This window comes from Calypte anna, chromosome 7 (assembly GCF_003957555.1).
Source record: "Calypte anna isolate BGI_N300 chromosome 7, bCalAnn1_v1.p, whole genome shotgun sequence".
Lineage (NCBI taxonomy): Eukaryota > Metazoa > Chordata > Aves > Apodiformes > Trochilidae > Calypte > Calypte anna.
In genome coordinates, this window is record NC_044253.1 from 21,468,509 (window position 1) to 21,489,098 (window position 20,590).

Genomic DNA, 20,590 nt, shown 5'->3' on the forward strand with positions numbered 1-20,590 from the left:
TAGGTCTTCAGTACTGCCTTTTAAATAGCTGTGTGAATTTTAGCTGATTTCTAGCAGCTGGAACCCCCTGCTGCTTCTGGGATTGCAGAGGGGAACAGCAAACTGAGTTTTGAGCTGCCAGCAATCCTCCTGAAGTCTGCGCTGAACAGCAGGAGGTTCTTGAGTGTAAGGCTAGGAGGCATAATAGGAGGCACACACCTGATGCCCCAGGAGACTGGAGATGTATAAATAAGGAACAGAGGAAAAATGGGGCTCTGAAGTCTTAAAGAAGACAGATAGGCTTGCTGGCTGCAAAGCTGGATCTCTGTGAAGAGCAATGATGGCTGGGGAAAAAACCTGACAAAACTTTGGCTTGATAGAAGCTTAGGCTATTCTTTAATGAATGTAGATAGGACCATTCCAGCCTCTTGGCTTAACACCCCACAATGTTAATTTATTTCTCAGGCTGAACAGCTGCCTCATCAGAAGTTACCTTAATAAGGGGCTCCTTAACCTTTCCTGTTCTCTTCTTTACTCTGTCTTTAAAGATAGATGCTTTAGGGTTGTAAAGAATCAAAAAAGTGAAGCATTCCCAAGGAGTTTATTGTTTTGGAGGGGGGGGGAGAGATTGTGGAAACAGCTGAAAGACATAAGTATTACTTTTGATGTGCCTAATGGAAAAGTTTCTTTTTCTGCTAGGTATTTGGTTAGTCTGCCCTAAACAGAAATATTTTCTGTGAACTCTCTAGATAAAGTTCAAAATGATATGGTGGAGACCTGGAGATTAAATTTTGTGTGAGCAGTGAGCACATTTTCTTTGTTGCTACTTTGAGTGCAGCTGTAATTTTGGTAGCGTGCTGCATACAGGGTGCATACAGTGTGTCAGCTCTGAAAGGTAAGCATGTTAAGGCAGAACGTCTGTGGATAGCTTTTGTTTTAGGCTGTTTATAAGAGTTGTTTTAGGCACTTTGGTGCTTGTTCCTAATACTTTTTCTTTTAAGCAGTGCCTGTTCGTATCTGCCTTCCTTGTAAATTCTTCCTAGGTCTTTTGTAAGACATAATTGATTCTGTTTTTCCAAGCACAAAATTTTGGATGGTAACATCTGTGCAAAAGCAATTTGCTATAGTTCAGAGAACTGGACTACTAGTAGCATGCACCTCTCCTGGATTGTCAGCCCAAAGGGTGTAATGAATAGGGTGACAAAGTTATCTGCTTTTATTTTTGTAGAAATGTCATGTAGAAATGTCATGAATTTTAGACTTCAACTGTATTTCTAATGCTGTATCAAGTAAAACTAGCATGTAATTTTATATGTTTGTGTTTTTCTGTATGCATGTATCAGTTTAATTTTTTAATTATGTTTATTTAATTAGTCAGAAGGCAGTTACTCAGTTAAGGCCCACCTTAGAAAGAGACATACCTAAGTGTTCACCTTCAAGTCTGTGCTCAGGAATGTAGCAACTTGTAAGCTTAAAATAGAACATGAATCTTAAGATCTTGATTCAGCAAGTTATTTAATTTTGAGTACTCAATTTTTTTCTGTGCAGTAGCTTATAATTTATATTGGAACTATTATAGAACAGTTCCTGGCCAAGGGGGGTTGATTTAGGCATCTTTCCATTGCATGAATAACACATGCTGGCAAACACTTTTGTGAAGTGGACATTATTGCATGTTTGGGACCATAGGTTGTTTGGGAGTTTTGATAGTTCTTGAAATCCATGATTCATGTGAAATTAATTTTTTTTTTTTTAATCTGGTACTTAATTGGCAGGTGTCCATTAACAATTAAGATATTTACTGGCATTTTCAACAGGAAGACAGAGCTGTTTAAACAGGATATTAGAATTCAAAATTGTGTTTAACGAGAAAACATAACAGTCAAATTTTCCTTTTGATGAGTGTTGCCTATATAGGGCAGAAATTTATATTCCAAGATTGCATTTCTGATGCCAGTTACCTTCTGATCACCTCTGATGTTTCTGAAGAATCTTATTGTCACAACAGTGTTTAGAGGGGGGTGAACAGCGGGCATAACTTTCTTCCACAGGTGAAGGTGGTTCTTGTGTTCTCTGCTTTGCAGATGGAAAGGTCTAATTTAACTAGTGGTTACAGAAAACAGAAGTCATTCTTGCCTTCACGTTGAGGCTTCCTGTGTTGTTTATTGGTATATTTATTTTTTAATTGCACTTGTAATTAATTTTCTCTTTTAAAAAAATGCTTGAAGAATCTGAAGGCAGTGCTATTAGCAAATGTGAAATAAAGACTTTTAAAACATCCATTTAATATCTGTCCTTTTATTTTTAATTCAAAGGATGCTGTGACAATATGCACTCTGGGAGTAGGAACAGCTTTTGGAGAGTCGATTCTGGATAACACTCCTCGCCATGCTACCATTGTTACCAGAGAATATAGTGAACTCCTTCGAATTGAGCAGAAGGACTTTAAAGCACTTTGGGAGGTAAATTCATTTGCAGTTTATGCAGAAAAAAGTGATTGAATCTTTTAAGTGTTTATTATGGAATATAAACACATTTATACCAAAACTAAAATAATTCTTTTAAACTATTTTGTACAAAAAGAAAAGTCTTATTTTTAGAGCTCCGTATTCTGCATGGTACAAACCTCTGTATTTTTCTCCTAGGATTCTGGTCAAATAGGTGAAATTTCTGGTGGAATTTATTTGTATACTGCAGGTGTTGATTTTTTGGACTTACTCTCTGAAGAATGTACTGCTGAGTTTCTTCATTTTATAATCTGGATTTTAGACTGGATCTTAGGAAGAAGTTCTTTAGTACAAGGGTGCTAAGACTCTGTAACAGACTGCCCAAAGAAGTTGCGGATACCCCCTCCCTGGGAGTGTTCAAGGCCAGGTTGTGTGGGGCTTTGAGAAACCTTGTCTAGATGGGAGGTGTCCCTGCCCATGTCAGGGAAGTTGGATTGGATGATCTCAAAGGTCCCTTCCAACCTAAGCCATTCTATGATTCTGGGATAATCTGTGTGTTCTTTGGTATCAGTACTGAGTAGACTTTGTTAACATGTTACTGTGATAAGTTACTCAACTTCAGTTGGTTTGCATTTTAGTAAGCATTACACTTGATTTTGAAACTTGTTTTGGGAATTGGAAACATCCCTTTGGTCTGGCCAACACTACTGCCAGCTTGTACTGCCTGTTTGGTTTAAATGGTGACTGTACAAATGTATGTGTTGTGTAGAGCTGTCAGATGGTCTGACAGTGTCCTAAACTTGCAGATACAGGGACATGATCTGTATCTGAGAAACAGATGCTGGTTGTAGCTTTTTAGTTTGGCTTCTCTCATGAGTGCAGACAGGTGGGAACACTAAAATCACCTGTCTGCAAATACTTTACTTTGAGCATAGCTGATGGTGCAGCATGGGCAAGGCATGAAAGACCAATGTGGGAATGAAACCTGCTTGCCATTGAATGCTCTGACAGTATCAGATTTCATTCTTTGAATTGCACAGCCATAATATATACTGGCTTTTGGCAGTGTCTACAGCTACATTAAAATGTTTTGGCAGTGTCTAGAGCTACAATAAAATGTTTATAAAGTCTCATAGTGAATTTGAAGGTATTCACAATGCAGTATTTTTCTGCAGTTGATGCTTTTTTCTCTACAGGAGCTGCACTATATTTTATAGACCCTGGCGTGAAAAAATTAAAAATGCCAGTGTTCTCATCTGTTTTAACATATGCTACACTTGCCAGTGGTTAGAAGATTTCAATGTAACTAGTGCTTTATGATGTAGAAGAATAAATGCAATTGTAGGTTTCTTGAGAAACATTGTTTTTTAATTTACTTTTTAATGGTATAAGTAATTTCTGCTATGCATATGAATTTTCTGCTGCACAATTAGAGTTTGTTGGTTTTCTATCAGAACTATTGGGGGAGTGGAGGTTAAGTATCTTAAAAATTTTGAACCTTGAGACATATTTCTAGTTGTTTAAAAAAATGCCAATGTCATTTGCTCATAGATGCTTTCAGAAAAGGTTGCATGTGTTGAAAGTTCTGGGAGCTAACATAGGGAGGCTTAGCACACATCTGGTGTATTGGAGATTTTGTGAGAGTGCAGCAGAGCATGTCACAGTTGCTGCAGCTGTCAGTCACATACCACAGATCAGCTTTGTGGTGCTTCTTTGCTTTTGGTGCTGTTTTACAGTGAAAGTTTTATGCCTTTTGGTGTGCTGAGTCTCTAAACAGACTTTCTTTTTTTATCACTATTCTTTAGTCAGTTTCATACATTTAAATATTCTACATGGAAGAGATAGGATATTCTTTATCAAAAAACCAGCAAGATGCCTTCTGTAATCTACACAACCATGTATTTAATAAACCCTTTAAAAACAGAAAGATTATCTATGACCTCCGTTTTTAACAGTCAGGAAATGCTGGAAATGATATTGTCCTGGTAACAATTACCAGTGAAAAAGGCCTGTGCTGTTCTGGATCTTGAATGTATCCTCTAATGAATGTCCTGTTTAGGAACATCTGTTTAACTTCTAAGCTTACTCGTCCTTGGAGATTTTTTTCCTCTCAGTGGCTCACATATCAGGTTGGAGGTGTTGAAATCTCTGGTTGGGTTCTCACAGCTAAACACTGCTCCTGATGAAGCTCTAGGATAAGGGGTTCATGGGAATCACTGGTGACATGTCCTTGTGCACTGATTGTCCCTGGCCTTCATCTGAAGAGTACTAACAAACATGGAAAAAAGTTATTTATCACAGCTAGAGAACTGCCAATGTCCAAGATGCTCTATGAAGCTGTAAGAAGTGCTCTTTGTGCTGCTTAGAACTTGCTTTCCCTCTTTAGCACCAGAAAGTTAGTGTGGTACTAGCTACCTTGCCCAAAAAAACTGTTTCGAAGCACAAAGGAAAAATACATCCATAAATAAACATGAAAGCAGAAGGCTACACATGAGGAGCTCTGGTCATGCACATCCTGTTGGGTCACTGGTTTGCTCCACCCCTAATAGTTGGATTCTTTTAAGCAGAGGAGGAGTGAAATGAATGTATTTGAGCAATGTTATAATTACAGAAATTCTCTGTAGTTCATCCTCAAGCTTCGTCCGTTCATGCAGTCACAAACTGATTCAAACCCAGACAGGAAGGGAGTGAATCTGCTGAGAGGTGACTTATTTTTAGAGGTCTTTCCTACCACAGTGAATTACTCAGCCTTCCTTGGATAACATACAAATAGCCGATTTCCTTTTGTGTGGAATAAGATTATGTTAGAAGTTACTGAACATGCCTTGATCTTGAGTATATGAAGAACAGCTATTACATCAGTATGCAGTAACTTTGGAGAGAGGGAGTCTTGGCTCCTATAAGGTCAGAATATTTTAATTCTTTTTTATTCATATTCAGCAGCACTTACACATCTTGTAGTCCGATAAGCAGTAGTGTAGCTTACTTCCTGCTTTTGCTAATCTGATGGTAATTCAGCAGCCCTCAGCAGACTTCACTGCTCTGAAATAATAGCTTTGGGAGAAACAGCTTTCTTACTGCCTTTTTTTTTTTTTTTCTGAATAATGTGAATGTTAGTCTTTAATAACCTAGTTTAAAAAACTGATCCCCTATTGAAACAGAAGAAATTTTATGCACAGTTTCAATGGACTGCTGTATAGGAAATGCACATAGGAAATGGCATGCTGAGGTAAATGTAGCAGTGTTCAGTGAGATTTCTGAATAACATTTAAGTTCATCAGAATTGAAACTACAGCTCTCAGTGCATTTGTGTGCAATATTAGTTTGTCTTTTTAAAGTGTATCTAATTGTATCCCTTATATTAAGGTATAATGTAATCTGAGACCTTATTTTATATGTCAGGATTATGGCAGTATGAATTACAAAGGCACAGTAAAAATACATTAATGAAAATGAACGTAACAATTTTAATTTGTTTTACCCATTTGCCTGTGATAGAAGGACATTATTTACCAATGCATGTTACTGAATCTCATGTAGGTGTTTTGCAGTGTAATGCAGTGAGCAGCATTTCAGGGAGGCAGCCTTTTACTTGACTTAATTTCCTGGGGAATGTATGTTAAATTGTTACTTCAGAATGTTCTTGCTTCTTTTCTCTGGTAGACTCTTGAATACTTGGACATGTTTAAGTAATATTAAGAATCTCATGTATGTGTTGTCACTTTCTAATGCACCTTTTCACCAATGAGTATTCCATATCAGAAGTTTTTCCCAGTTCATTTAAATGAGAGAAAATTTGATCTGACAAAGGAGGAGAGGAGGGAATCAAAAATCTGTTTCACATCCATTCCCTAAACTATCAGCTTGACTACTCTGCCAGTTTATTGCCCCATTATCAGTTGCAGAATTCTTTGCTCTGATTTACTGATTTCCCATAAGTGAATGTAGTACAGGTATAAAACTACAGCTAATAAAATAAAGAATATTTAGCTCTGTGGGATGGATGAGCATGTGATTTAAAATAGTGAAGTGCTTGGTGACCCACAATAGTATAAAAAGGTGGTCATGGAACTCTCAGTTGTCTTTACCTGCTTCATGTCACACTCTCCATTGACTCCTTGAACTCTGCCTTGATCATTCAAATGGAATTTTATTTGAGGAATGTTGAAGTTATCAAATGTTAGTAGCCTGCATTGGCAATATAGGTTGAATACTGTGTTTATCAACCTCTCAAATAGCCATCTTGTCAGAATAAGGGAGTATTATTCCATGTTATCATACAGAACACAACACAGAAGTAAGACATGGAAGGACCCAGGTGTTTGGAATCTACTGCTTGCGGATCTTTAGCTGGTGAAATTCTAATTTGTATGCAAAGAAGCGGAGCTAGTGTGAGAGACATGGAAAAATGAAGTGATGATAGGCAAGCATATTTTTTTTTTCCTAGAGTAAGACAGGGAAGGAGGAGGAATATAAAGTCCTCTTCCCTTCCCCAGCATTAGAATACGACAGTAAACAACAGAGAATTAGCAAGGTGTGAGCAAAGCTTTGAAAGTAGCTTACATCCCACCTTCATACCTTCTGTGTTAATACTGATAAATGCATGCAGCTAGCAGAGTAAGATTCCAAAATTGTTATTATATCAAGAAGTGCCAGATTACCCTCCCAGTTTTGCAGGTGTGAATTGAGCATATTTCAAGTAAATACAGTGCAACTGCTTTGGTACACATGAAGCTAAGTAGAAGCAGATTCTGGCCTTAAGTGCTGCTGTTATCTTGATATCTACCATGGTTGTAATATGCTTTTGGAGTTTTTTCTCTTGTTTTTGTCAAACATTTCTAATTTTAACAACAGGTGTTCTGTCTGGTAGAGCAGATTTAAATGTGTGGAACATCATTCAGTCCTCAGTACCCAGTCTTAGATCAGAATCCATGTTTGTCAGCATAGCAACACAGTGACTACTGCTTGCACTCAGGTGTATTAATCTCTTCATGTTTTGAAAAATGGACACAGATTTTGTGGGCACCTTTTCTGACAGTGTATCTCCTGAAGTAACCTTCTTGGCTATTTACAGTAGAGAAACATATCTAGGAATTAATCTAGATTTTTCACTTCAGTAACACAGCTTTTCTCTTGGTGAGATATATGTAGAGGGCAGTCTACACGTCTAAACTACACAAGGACAAGTGTACTTTATCTTTCTGATAGTCTTGCTATTATGTGTTGTGTTCTAAATAGTGGCATTATTATCCACTCTCAGATAATTTGCTATGCCATTATGTATGTTATTCAGTATTGTAAATGAGGCACCATTGCAGAAGATCAAGAGATCCAGTTAGTTTTACCTCTGTGAGTTACCCTTTCATTCTTGTTATTGTTGGTTTAAGGTGGAAGACAGATGTGCTTCAGACATCCCTTAAGAGACTGGAAGGATTCAAAAATAGCAAACTGATTGGAAAGACCTGATCCTTCCTCATGTCTTTCTGCAACAAGCTTGCATGTTCTTGTGTGTCTTACCTACCATCAGTTTGTACCTCAGTCTGAAGTTATTCTGAATCTATTTCAATAACTCTATTTTGTGACCGTGTCACTGGTCACCATGTGGAGATGGAATAAGGCTGTGTAGACCTGGTTACTCTGAAACCTTACAAGCATGCTGTTTCTCTTAGGTGCAATTATTTATGACTCTAGTAGTGCCTACCAGCTTCAAACCTCTGAGTTCTTTTACACCAGCTATGGTGCAAAAATATATTAACATTCCTATTTACAGCCCTTGTAAATGTTTATATATTTGTTCCTCAAAGAATCTTAAACTGTATTGCAGGGAGCTTGATTTACTTGAGGTTCCTTCTTTGGATAAAAAGAAAGAAACATCCAGCAAGCACGTCAGTCTCCCTGTTAAGTAATGTCCTTATTGGTTTTCTCATATTTTATCATGGTTAGACATAAAGTTGAAAAATCTGAATTCCTCTGATTTTCAATAAAATAAATTATTTTTATTAATTCCTAAAATATTTAAATTATAGAACATCTGACAAACTGAAATTTATACACTTAAAGTCTGCAGATGGTTTTGAGACTTGTTTTTCTTTGAAGCTTTACTGCCAAACTTGCACTTTCTATAACCAGCTTTTTTATTAGCAAAGAAAGTTCTTTTCATCCTCAGCAGATTGTATTATTAAACATGGAATCTCTAACCATGATGTGCAATATGGCATGCGCATAAATGGCAAAAAAGTATCACAAAACACAACTGGGAGTCTATGAACCTTACTTCAGGGTTCAAACTTCTGGTCTTTCATTAGTTCATTTTTATTAGGTAAAAATGTCTTTCAGAAGAATCATAAGATTTGAAGCTTACAAAATAGTTTCTGGCTATTTTCTCAAACATTTTCTCTCTCAAATACATGTCTCATTCTCATCTGTCATGGAGAGGGAAAAAATGTATATCACGGAATTATCTTTGTGTACATATGTATGTGGACATATTCTATCTAACATGGATTGAGTGTATATATAAATTTATATATTACTAAATTAAATTCATATTTGGCTTGTCAGACTTCTGTGTCAGATTGCCTGAAGCCCTGGTTCTAGCTGTGTTTGTGGCTGTCACTGTCCTTTTCTGCCATAGAAATGGGTACCACAGTGATGAACTGCATCAGACTTTGCTTACACTCATAAACTTTTGAATTTGATGCAGTCTGTCTGTTCCTTTACTCAACCATGGGATCATAGATGGATGAGGTTTTCTTGCAGATTGACCTCTTCTGATCATCTGGTCACTGCTGTCATTGCAATCCTGGTTTTCTTTTCAGATGAGTTGAACTTTTTGTTCCTTACACAAAAGGTTGATCTACTATTACTGGTTCCTCCAGGTTCTTCAGAAAGCCTTAGAAGCTTCTTTTAGCAATGAATTTTTGTTGCTTTATGGCAATGGATATGGTTGTGTGTTCCTCCAAGGCATTGCTATAGAATGCATGCTTGCATGCTGCTTTTGAATGGATGCTTTCTGCTTGTAGTATATAATGGGTCAGGCAAATAATGCAATACCATTTATTAGATCAATGGATATGTATTAATATTGGCATTTTAAAAATCCATTAGCTGAAACCTGCAGGCATTAAAAAAAAAAAAAAGATCTTCGACAATAAGGTCTGTGACAGTGGGATATCTCATGTGGACTAATACAAAACAAAAGCAAGTCTGTTGTATTATATTTTATTGTTTTTATTCTAACAGTCTTATTTAGTTTATAAAATATTCTGTAAAAATATTCTAAAATTATTCACTTTCATGTATCAAGAAAAATGAAACCTAAAAGTCCTATATAATTGGCATGTAAGTTCTGCCTTCCTTAAAGAAGCATTTGCTTGAATGAGCATTCAAAATATTAAGACTCAAAACAAGGCAAACTCCAGACATTATTAATTTATAACGTATATGTATTGATAAATGGGTTCAAAAAGAGAGTGTCCTTTGCTTGCCTTAGATAGTACAGTTCTCATAGATTTCTTCCTGGTCATAATCAGAGCTGTTCAATGTTTGCTCTTTCGCTTGGACTGGTTCCTCTCCTTTTTTCATCTGTGCTGCAGCCCTATCTTATTGAAGTCAAGGAGCATTGTGGGATTTCAACCTAGGTAATTACTAATTGCTTCCTTCTCCTTGTATAATATTCAGCACAGGCTGTTGGCAGTAGGTTTAAATCCTCTTTACCCTCTTCTGTAATGGTTTCTATCCACTGACATAGCTGATGCGATGTGAGAGCATGAGGCTGGAATCACTCAGATGATTTTATGGCTTGGTAGTTCAGGATTGCTTAACAAAATGGTCAGCCCAGTAGACTGAGATGAATTGTATCAAAGCCTTACAAAATCTAGGCATCCCAGAGGTAAGCTTAGATATGAAGCCATGAAAGACTAAGAATTGAATATGGAATATCTCTCCACTGGCAGAGAAAAAGAATTACAGGGCCCAGCCTGTCATCTGTGCTGATTATGGCCAGTCCCAGATATTAAAAAGAGAAGGTATTTAAAAAAAAAAAAACAAACACATAATCCATGTGCTTGCTCTTGAATCAATCCTTGTTTCAAGTGGAGCAGGGAGATTCCCCCACTTATCGAGTTGCCCACAAGAAAGCTGGGGTAGGACTTTTTACAGAGGTGTGTAGTGAGAGGACAAAGGGAAATGGTTTAAAACTTGAAGAGGGGAGATTTAGGTTAGACATTAGAAAGAAATTCTTTCCTGTAAGGGTGGTAAGGCACTGGAACAGGTTGCCCAAGGAAGTTGTGGCTTCCCTATCCCTGGAAGTGTTCAAGGCCAGGTTGGATGGGGCTCTGAGCAACATGGTCTAGTGAAAGGTGTTCCTGTGTGTTGGAACCAAATGATCTTTAAGGTCCCTTCCAACCGAAACCATTCTTTGATTCTCTAAGTTCTGAGGGTTAGTGAGTGTTGTTCTGATTCCATTGGTTCAGTGAGCAACAAAATTCCTAGAAACCAGTTCACCAGCAGCATGAAAATATCAGGCCTGAAGCAGGCTCTTAAGGGGTCTGCAGGCCCTCTGAAATGTTTATATGTCAAAGGGATTTATGGAACAATCTGCTAATGGGTTAAGTTTTTTTCTTTAGCTGAATGGTGGGTTGTGCCTCAAAGATTCAAGAGCAGCACATATTAAGACGTGGTAGCCTCCTCAGGCATTTACTCACTGTGTTTTTATACTCTGTAATGAAGTGTATGTTTATGGACTTTGTGTTTTCATCTCATATTTCTGATACAGGCCATTGGTGAAGTCAGTGGTTTGGCAGAATTTGTGGATTCATACCATCAGTCTAGTGTGATGCTTAAGGCATCACATTTCTTTATCCTTCATCTCATGCCTGATTAGATAAGACCATTAGTGTGTATTTCCTCTGAACTCTGCTTAAAATAGTTCCTTAGTTAAAGCTCAGATGAAGAAGTTAAAAGAATAAAGTGAAATTCTGAAACTCACCAAGAAAATTTTGCACACTAAATATCTTCTGACTGAAGTCTACTTTTTTTCATTTTAACTTACATTGATAAAATACTCTTGTCCTTCTAGACGGCTTACAAAGCTTTAAGCCAGGTTTGTATACATACCATTTGTTTAAGGATGATAAATAGTCAGTGTTTAAACTTAAGTATTACCATCCTGCATTTAGTATTTACTGATATAATTCAACTTGCTTACATTTTAATCCCTGTTTCTTGAGTACTTTGTATTTCATTTTGCATTCCTCCTCTCTCTTGACATTTGAAAAATACCTTTTCTGACTACTGATACAAACCATTTTCTTTGAGTATCGACCACTTTATTTTCCAAAATAGGCAAAGTTTATTTTGTTAATTTCCACAAAACTACCCAGACTTTCCTAAGTAGGTTAGTGGAAACAGGTACAATATCATAATTTTGTTTTAGCATAATGCATTACAATATAATTTTTGTATGGCCTGGTCTTTGAGAAACAGAATCCTTTAAAGAAATCATACTGTTCTGAAAGGACTGAGTTATAAGGGAACTTGTTTGAGTTATTTAGGCTTTTATGCTTAATTCTCTGGGGGATAATGTTGGAGACTCTCAGTACAATTAAGGAAAGATTAAAAGCTCAGTACAGGCTTATTTCTTGCTGCTTTCTGTCAATACTCTTTAAGCCTGTATCCTCTCTAGAAGCATGAAACATTTTTCAAAGGCCTTTTTTTTTTTCTTTCTGCTGACATTTCTTAGGCATTTTTCTGGTATGCATCTCCTCCACAAATTTATGAATATAGCTTCTCTTTCTGCATTTGTCACTTCTGTTCCTGCTAAGATGTAATGCCAGTTTTGTTGATGTCTGGTTAAGAAGTTGTTGAGTTTTTCTCACTACATTTATATGTAACATTTAGATCCTATTAGATTACCTGTGGTCACTGAATAGTTAGGAAATAATCCTTGCACTGTTTGAAGCTGTTGAGAATTATGCCGTCACATAGTGTTTTTTGGTACTCCCTAGTAGATTTGCTGTGCAGAGCTAAGTGGTTGAAATATATTAAAAGTAGCCAATTAAGCTTGTGCATCTGAGTACACTGATTGCCGAGAAGGTACCCATTTTATATCATGCTTTATCAAAGAAGAACTACACTTCTGTCTGAGCATGTACTAGCTGGGGTATTTACCTATGCTGTTGCTGTGGCATGGTTGAAAGATGATCTACTTCGAGGTTACAACAGAAGTTTGTATCAAAATTCTCATCTTTGCAGACTATCTCTGTCTACATACACCTGCCATATGGAGTTGCCTTATAGAGTGTGTTGCTTCCATCTGATCTCATATGCAAAATGTACTTGTTGTCATTTTATTCAAAGAGACAGACTTCATGTGGATTGCTGTCAGCTTTGTGCTCTACGTGAAGGTGTGAGGCACAGGAGATCCTGGACGTGCTTCAAGCTCTAACAACAGTAGCAATACAGATTTTACCACCATAAGAATTCTCTAAGGCATTGATTTTACACAGGTATCCATACTGTTCATGCAAGTATTATTACCGAATGGTAGGGGGAATTATCTTTCCTGGTGTCCATTAACTGGACAATGTCTTTAGATAAAAGTTGAATCAACCTGTATTGGATAAAATACAGCAATCGGTTGTGATATCCAGAAGCAGACTGTGAATTATATTTTCTCTCCTTATTTAATGAAATAGTAAGTTTAATAGAAATCCATGCTAGTCTTATGAATTTTATGCTTTTTAATGTGTGAGAAAACAGCAGACTCAGAAAAGCCAACCCTTGTTTGGCTGTTCTATTGGAAGTAGCTTTTGTGGGGAGATGGAGAGGTACTTTGTATCCAGAAGAGAAATGGCAAAACTCATCCTTATGGTAGTGTGTATATGTAAAAATAATACCAAATATCTAGTAAGAAATATATTCTTGGCTGGGATTGAGTATTTATTCTTCCTTGTGCCCAGGTAATGTAAAGCTCTAGCATGGGTCTTCTGTCCTTGCCTATTACCTTTTTTGTTGTTTTTCCTTCTAAGTGTACCTTTACTGGTAAACTTTTTTTGTTTCAGCCTACATATGCGTATCTTCATTAAATGATAATGCCATTGCCACATCTGCAAATGGTAATTATTAATTTAATATGCTAAAGAGCTTTCTACAGAAGGAAAAAGCAACTTTGACTTTGAAAGCTGTTAAAGAAATAATGAATGCTATCTTTATATTGGATGTGTTATTTTTAAAAGAACATTTTTGAGTGGCTTGCATTGTGTGAGTAGAATATGCTATAAGAGATGTCCATGTGACCATTGCCTAAATCAGATTGCTCAGCATGATGAAAATGAGTAGAAACATATATGGAAATTTTAATACTAGAGAAAAGAACAGATCTTAATGTTGTGAGTTTAATTTTTGATCTGTAAGCAGCATTAATTTTTCATGAATGTGATAACTTCTGTGGTGGGACCTTTATCTTGACTTTTTTACTTTGCAGTGCTCACCTATTTACAGTAGGCATTAATCACAAACTGCTGCATAAGGAAAGGGGAGGGAAGATACTCTAATTTTGTTAGATGCTCTGCATGGTGAGAAAGCAGCAGCATAGATTAACTATTTGTAATCTTAAAACAAGATGGTGGAGTTACATAGTACATAGAAAGTACAGTACATAGAAAGACAGGATGAGATTCTTAAGCCAAACCTGTACATGTACATTAATTTCACTACAATAATGGTGCAGTGAAATTGCAGTCTAGTTGCTTAGACCAGAATTTGCTGTACATGCAGCTAAAGGCTCCACATACTGAGTGTTCTGTCTCTTGCTGTGACCAGGACCTGCTGTTTCAAAGTCATCTGCAGCAGAGCCCTCAGTGAGTTATTTGTATTGTAAAAATGCAGTGTAGCAGTACAGCTGCTGCATAAATAAAAACATGTCATGCTTCCTCCTCATCAGTCTTCAGGGGTGGGGCTGGTTCTGTCCCTTGTTTTGGAATTAAAGTAATGGCTTTATTTCATGAGATATTTATTTCCATTTCTCTCATTCCATTCACTCTCTCCATCTCCCCTCTAGAGAGCTATTGGTCCATATTGGATGCTCTGTAAAGTTTTGACTCTGCTAATTTTAAATATCCGTGCCAAACAGCATGTGAGTTGGTGCTGCTTTTGGAGATACGTTCCACAACAAATTCCATCACATGCAATTAACAAGTTTATTCTGATTTCTCCTTTCAAAATTTGTTTTCGGAGTTCATTCTTTGGTTCTTGCCTTCATTGCTTTCATGTCCCTTGGATGGTTTCTGTGTGTCCTCGGTATTTGTATATTTAGCTATTTGCACACTGTGGTCATGTCTGTGTATTGTCATAATACAAATAAATCACATAAGTGGGCTTAATTTTCCTGAATTGTCATTAGGCTTCTTTGTATGAGGTTTCTAGAACACAAAATCATGTGACCCTGTCATTCCTTTATATCTGGAAGGTACCAGATCTGATGTTTACCACCAGTTTTGCAAGCCAGAATTTGATAATTGTTGATGGTAACAGCATTTTGCTGTTGTGTTATGAAAGTCTGTCACTGTAGTTAAACTGAGAGAAATATAGTTACAGAGCTAGAAGTGATGGCAGTGGCAGGTGTGCTGTATTGTTATGTTCAGGATTATTGCTTTCTAGACTTTGCTCACTCACTAGTGCTACATAAATGATGTCTCTGGTGATTTTTTCCAAAGGGATCTTTTCCTCAGCATTTTTAGTTCCCTAGAGACTTAGATACTATAGTTAGGTTTTGTCCAATGTTTTTATCTTCTCCTTCTCTACTGTGCATAATGTATTATCAAGTTGTTTATTCTCTCACTTTGTGAATTAAAAAATCAGAACCTTGCCCTTTAGTACTTTTTTAGACAGATCCTTTATATGTTTTTCTATATTTCATTGTCTTTCATTGTCATTTAGCCAGTTGTTAATTTGAGTGACAGGGCTTCTACCCAATGTATTTTCAGATTTTTTAAGATGAGCTGTGGCTCTTAAATATTTTACTGATATCCAAATTTGTGACAGCTATTGCATTCTTTAAAAAGAAAAAAAATCAGCCCACATGTTAAGCCTCCAACTTGGGGTAAATCAGTTTTCCTGTTCTACAGTTTTGTTTCTGTTAATTGTGAGTGATTTAGGGCGCTCTCATTTAACTGAACCGTTTTTTACTCCTTCACTCTTAAAACATAATTTCTAAGTCTTTTTGGTTTTATGTTTATCGTAAGGTACTTTCCTGTGTGGTGCTAGATACAGCCTAGTCTGAAGGAAAGTGGTTAGTAGTGGTGTGAATTATGCCATGCATGTGCATTGGATGGAAACTGGAAAACTACTGCAGTTCTGGTGTTCCAAAAAGTTTGCAGAATCAATTGGGAAAGATCACTCTGAAGTCTTGAGGACAGAAAAGTGTATTAAAAAGATATTGACAAGAGTATACAGTTCAAATTCTTTTTCTCTCTTAATCACTTCTTTTCATTCCTCTCCTGAGTTATTCCTAGCCAACCTAGGACAAAATTCACCACAGCATAAACTGGTACAACCTGCATTCCATTCTTCTTTGGCACACTTGCTTACATTTAAATTAAAGCAAATTAAGGTTTTTATTGGCACTGCCTCACAATGATCTCTTACCATGGTTATTGTTCGGCTACATTTGCCTTTCTATCAAAACGTGCATCGTTACATAAATAAAACCCATACATTTTGAATGATCTGCTGCTCAATGAATAGTGTTGGTTACTCTGAAACACGATGAAGTGTTTATTGCTACATGTTGCAGATGTCTTCTGATGTTTGTGGAATATCCCTTTGTGCCCATGTTGCAAGAAAGCATGAAGAGGAAGGAGTGACCCCAAACTCGCCTTCAACTTCACCTTTTTGCTTCATGTCACATTTTGTTTTCCAGTCAAAAATTATCTGGAAAACTGCTTTGTAGCAGCTCATCAAGGTCAGGAAGATAAAGCAGAAATACAATAGTTATACAGTTTATTTGCAGAAACTGCAACATGCACAGCATGCACAGTTGAGTTCAATGACTAGTAAAAAATATTCCCCATCTCCTTCTATGCAAGATTGCTGTAAATACTCAAGTGGAAGTATACTAAGAAGCTTCATTCTGTTTCCCAGATGAAATTGCTCATCAGTAATTTGATTATTAATGTTGTACTTATCCCTCTGACATGGCTGAAGCAAGTAACCCTTGTTTCTGTGTCGACTCAGCAAACCTGAGGCTTGTTGACCTCATCATGATAACTCATTTGTGGTCTCACAGTGGCTTTGATTTCCAAAATGCAGTAATGTGATTGAAAATTAAGCTGTGGTTGTTTAACATTTCAGTACCAAGTCCATCTCCCCTTTAGGCTCTTGGCTTTTTAATAGTGCATGGTTCCCTTTGAATTTTGCAGCACATTTATTTGAGAAGAATGCCTTACACAAGCCTTCCTGATGGTGATGCTAGGAACCAGAAGCTTATGAAGCATTTTCTGTCCAGAAAAGTGAAAAAAATGCACTAAGTATAATGAGTTCTCATAATCAAATCCAGCTTTGTTAATAACAAAGATATATGTGAATAGAATCCCCCACTGAAAGAAAGGGTATGCTTAGCATGCCTGGATTCACTTATTCCAAACTTATTTGCAGGTGCAAAAAGTTGTACTATCTAATGAACAGCTCGTGGAATTGGTCTCTGGGTAAGAAACCTCTCCCACATTCTTTCCCTAGGGGACCTGTCATTGCCAGAATAAGTTTTCCTGTTCTTTTCAACCAAGTTGGGTTTTGGCCTTCTCTAATGTTTTTCCAAGTGTGATCTAAAATGTGTCTTACAATGTCCTATACATATTAGCTTTCTGAAGTGTAACCTTTCTTTTGTGAGACCATGTCTGTCCATTGGGCAGATGCACCATTCTGAACTAAGGAAGCTATTTCATCTGGCTGGGTTTGGAAGCATTAAAGCTAAGTTTAGCTCTCTTGGTTATTAAATATACATTTAATGATAGATTCAACATGCCAAAGAGTCTTTAAGGGAAAGGAAGAGATAAAACACTTGTAATGTTACATTGCCATGCCATAAGACAGTTTATAACCCATCCTTTATTTCCTTTTTAACCTGTAGTCTAATCTGATGAGGGAAGTGGAAAAGGACGTTTCACAGCACTTCCACAATAATGCAAGCTGACAGATAGGGGAATTTTGACAAAAGAAAAATTCAACTTATTGTAACACTGCTGTTCTGTACTAAGGGAAAACAGTACAGTTTTGGTTTTGTAGGTTCTGTAGTCCATGGGACAGCATATAATCTCTTCTGGTCTGTTCTTAGAGGATCCTTGCTGCTTATGAAGCCCATTTTGTGACTTGTGCAGTTTGCAGCTAGTAGATTTCCCTGATTCTTAGGGATCTGTGTATTTTTAATCCCATCTCAACTTTTATTTTGACAGGAAGGTCCCTGTTTTTCTTGCAGAGTTTTTCTGGTTTTTCCCTGCTGTGTTTTCTGCAGAGAGCGCCTTGAAATGTAAACTGGATACCTGGGGTTAAAATGTTCCTACTGATTTATTTTCCCTAAACATTATTGATTATTTGGTCTTCTATTCACTAAAGCCAGGTCTATAGTAACATTTTGCTGTCAGGATTGAAGGGAAAATGTCACAGTGTCAGCTTGGGAAAACTGGGGTTTTTATGTGCTGTAGTTAGCCTAATGAAGGACTGGCATAAGGAATAATTGTAAAAGTGCTTTTGCTAGCATAAACTGTATTTATTATTCCCAGGACAATTTTCTGACCAAGGTTAAAATGTAGGGCAAGCTCTGAGTTGGCCTTTTGAAACTCACAGTATATTTCCTTAATTTTTCCATGTCATGGCAATGCTCTGTGTGATGAATGGGCTGTCACTGCTAAGACAACCAGTAAATCCCTGTGTTCTTCCTTGTGGAAAGCCTAAGATGTCCCAGCTTTGCTGTGCAGCTTTTGTGATTTCTAGCTGGAAAAAAGACAGGTGATGTAAACCTGCCCCATGAAGACTTACAGTCTTTTTGCAGTTTTGTTCAAGGCATTTAATTTTACCCTCTTGTTTTCTCCATATGCAAATTCAGAAGATTGTGTTTGTTTGCTTTCTGAAAGCTTTTTGTTGATTGTTGAATGGTTTCACAAGCTATAAACATCCAGATGTATCATATGCAACGCTTAAACTCATGGACTCTCATCTTCTGTGAAGAGTTGTCACTCACTAATGCTTTCTTGGGGCCTCAGCACAAGCAGGTAGGTGCCCTTTCTGTGATGGGGCACTGACTGGGACTTCAAAGTTCCGTGGTTTGTGGGGTTTTTTTGGGGTGTGTGTGTAGTTTTGCTAGGTTTTAGATGTCTCCTGAAAAAATGTTCTTCTTAATCATTTAACCTCCACAATTCTTCCTGCCTGCCTCAGTGTAATATTTGACATTTTAAACAAATCAGTTACTTGCATAAATAAGCACCCTGTTACCTTTTCTGCGGTTTTAAGAACACACTTTTTTTTTACCTACTTGTATTTGTTTGCTTGAAATTAAGAATAAACCAGACATACGTTTAGAAATCTGCTTTTTAAAGTTTTTTGTTTTGGGGTGTTTTTGTTTTTTACTGAGCAGCACCTTCTTTACAAAATATTGTTGTATTAATTCCTTTTTCCCCAATCAGCTATTTTCCCTTTTAGTAAGTGTTTAATATGTTTTTTCAGTAGAGAAGTCAGTTTAATTAAAACTTACTTGCATGTATTCAATTATAGATAATAATATGTTTGGCTTTGCACTCTCAATTGCCTTAAATATTTTCCTTTAGAAATATATATAAACTATTTGCATGGTTTAAGTATTAGTGTAATTTGCATAGCTTGTGTGTATAACACCTAAGCAAACCACTGGGGTTTAGGAAGGACAGATGATACTTTGTAGGGGCCAGCAGAGATACAATGCTATTCTTTCTTCGCCCTGCTGAATAGATACAGAACCAACTTTAAGCGAACTGCAAATTCTGTCATCAAACCAAATTTTTTTTTTTAGTAAATAACTGGGAGTTAAGTAAATGGGACAGCAGTAATGTTATATTCCTATTTTTGCTTGACATAAGTCAATGCAGACTTTGTGTTGACTCGTAGCTGATAAGATACATATTTACACAACCCAGTCGGTGTATGTCCGAATTCTATGTAATTTCTAGCTACTGGAGTTGAGACTGTGGGAGGCTTAAATTTTATTGCAACCGTATATTAAAAGCAATTTGTTTGGTCTACTAAAACTCTGTGGTAAGTCCTTGAGGGGGACATAGTGTATGTTATTCTGCTTCCTCGTGTTTCGAAGAGATGAACCCAAACTGGCAGAGAACTGCCACAGTAGGGTAGATGGAGTGTCTATTTTACATGATAAGACTTTACATGATAAGACATGATAAGAGCATGGTTAGTCTGTTGATGTTGAAAACTGATAGGGAAAATATTTGCTGAATACATGAGACCACCATTAAGGCGAAACAAATTGATAAGTGTTGCTGAGGAGCAGGTGAGACTGACACAGCCTGAGTGCACTTCATAAGTTTCTTGCAAACCACCAGAGCACTGAGGCTCCAAAACAAAATTCTAATGAGAGTCTGGGAGGGGAAAAAAATAATTAAGTCGACTTGAAATATTTTTTTAGAGTGATTTGCTTTATCTACCTGCCATAAGCAGTTCTGCTAATTTTCAGTATTTTTGCTAACAAACCTTCTTCCTAGTATAGCAAAGACCTACATGAAACCATCAGGTCCAAATTTTGTTTCAGTTCTTAGCAAAAAAGTGTCCTTAAAACTGATACTGCCTTAAGGATTGACAGGACTTTACACTTCTCTTTGCCACATACACATTACTCCCACATCACACTGCTTTTTTGTTGGTGAAAGCTTGGCAGGAAGGTCAGGGCTGTCCTGTTTCCTCTCTGATGCAGTGAATCTTGAGGATCCTGAGGAGGATTCTCAGTACCCTACCTCTATTATTCTTTAGTTCTTTGAATGAATGGTGCTAGGAACCTGTCATTCAGAGAGACTTCTACGCAAATTCATAAGATGCTTACTCAGCATTTGCAAGGAGCTGCCTGGGAGGACATGAGGTTGAAGGTATTGGAGGCACTTGGAAACTACTTTTTCAAGTGTCTTTCC

At 37.0% G+C, this 20,590-nt stretch overlaps 1 protein-coding gene across 1 annotated transcript in view; it reads left to right on the forward strand.

Annotated features, from left to right (window-relative positions):
- The window catches only part of RAPGEF4 (Rap guanine nucleotide exchange factor 4), a 146,876-nt gene that overhangs the window by 16,408 nt on the left and 109,878 nt on the right, over window positions 1-20,590 (forward strand). Inside the window, exon 4 of the mRNA XM_030454028.1 lies at window positions 2,295-2,441. Coding sequence (XP_030309888.1) covers window positions 2,295-2,441 — 147 coding nt within the window. The remainder of the gene's footprint in view (window positions 1-2,294; window positions 2,442-20,590) is intronic.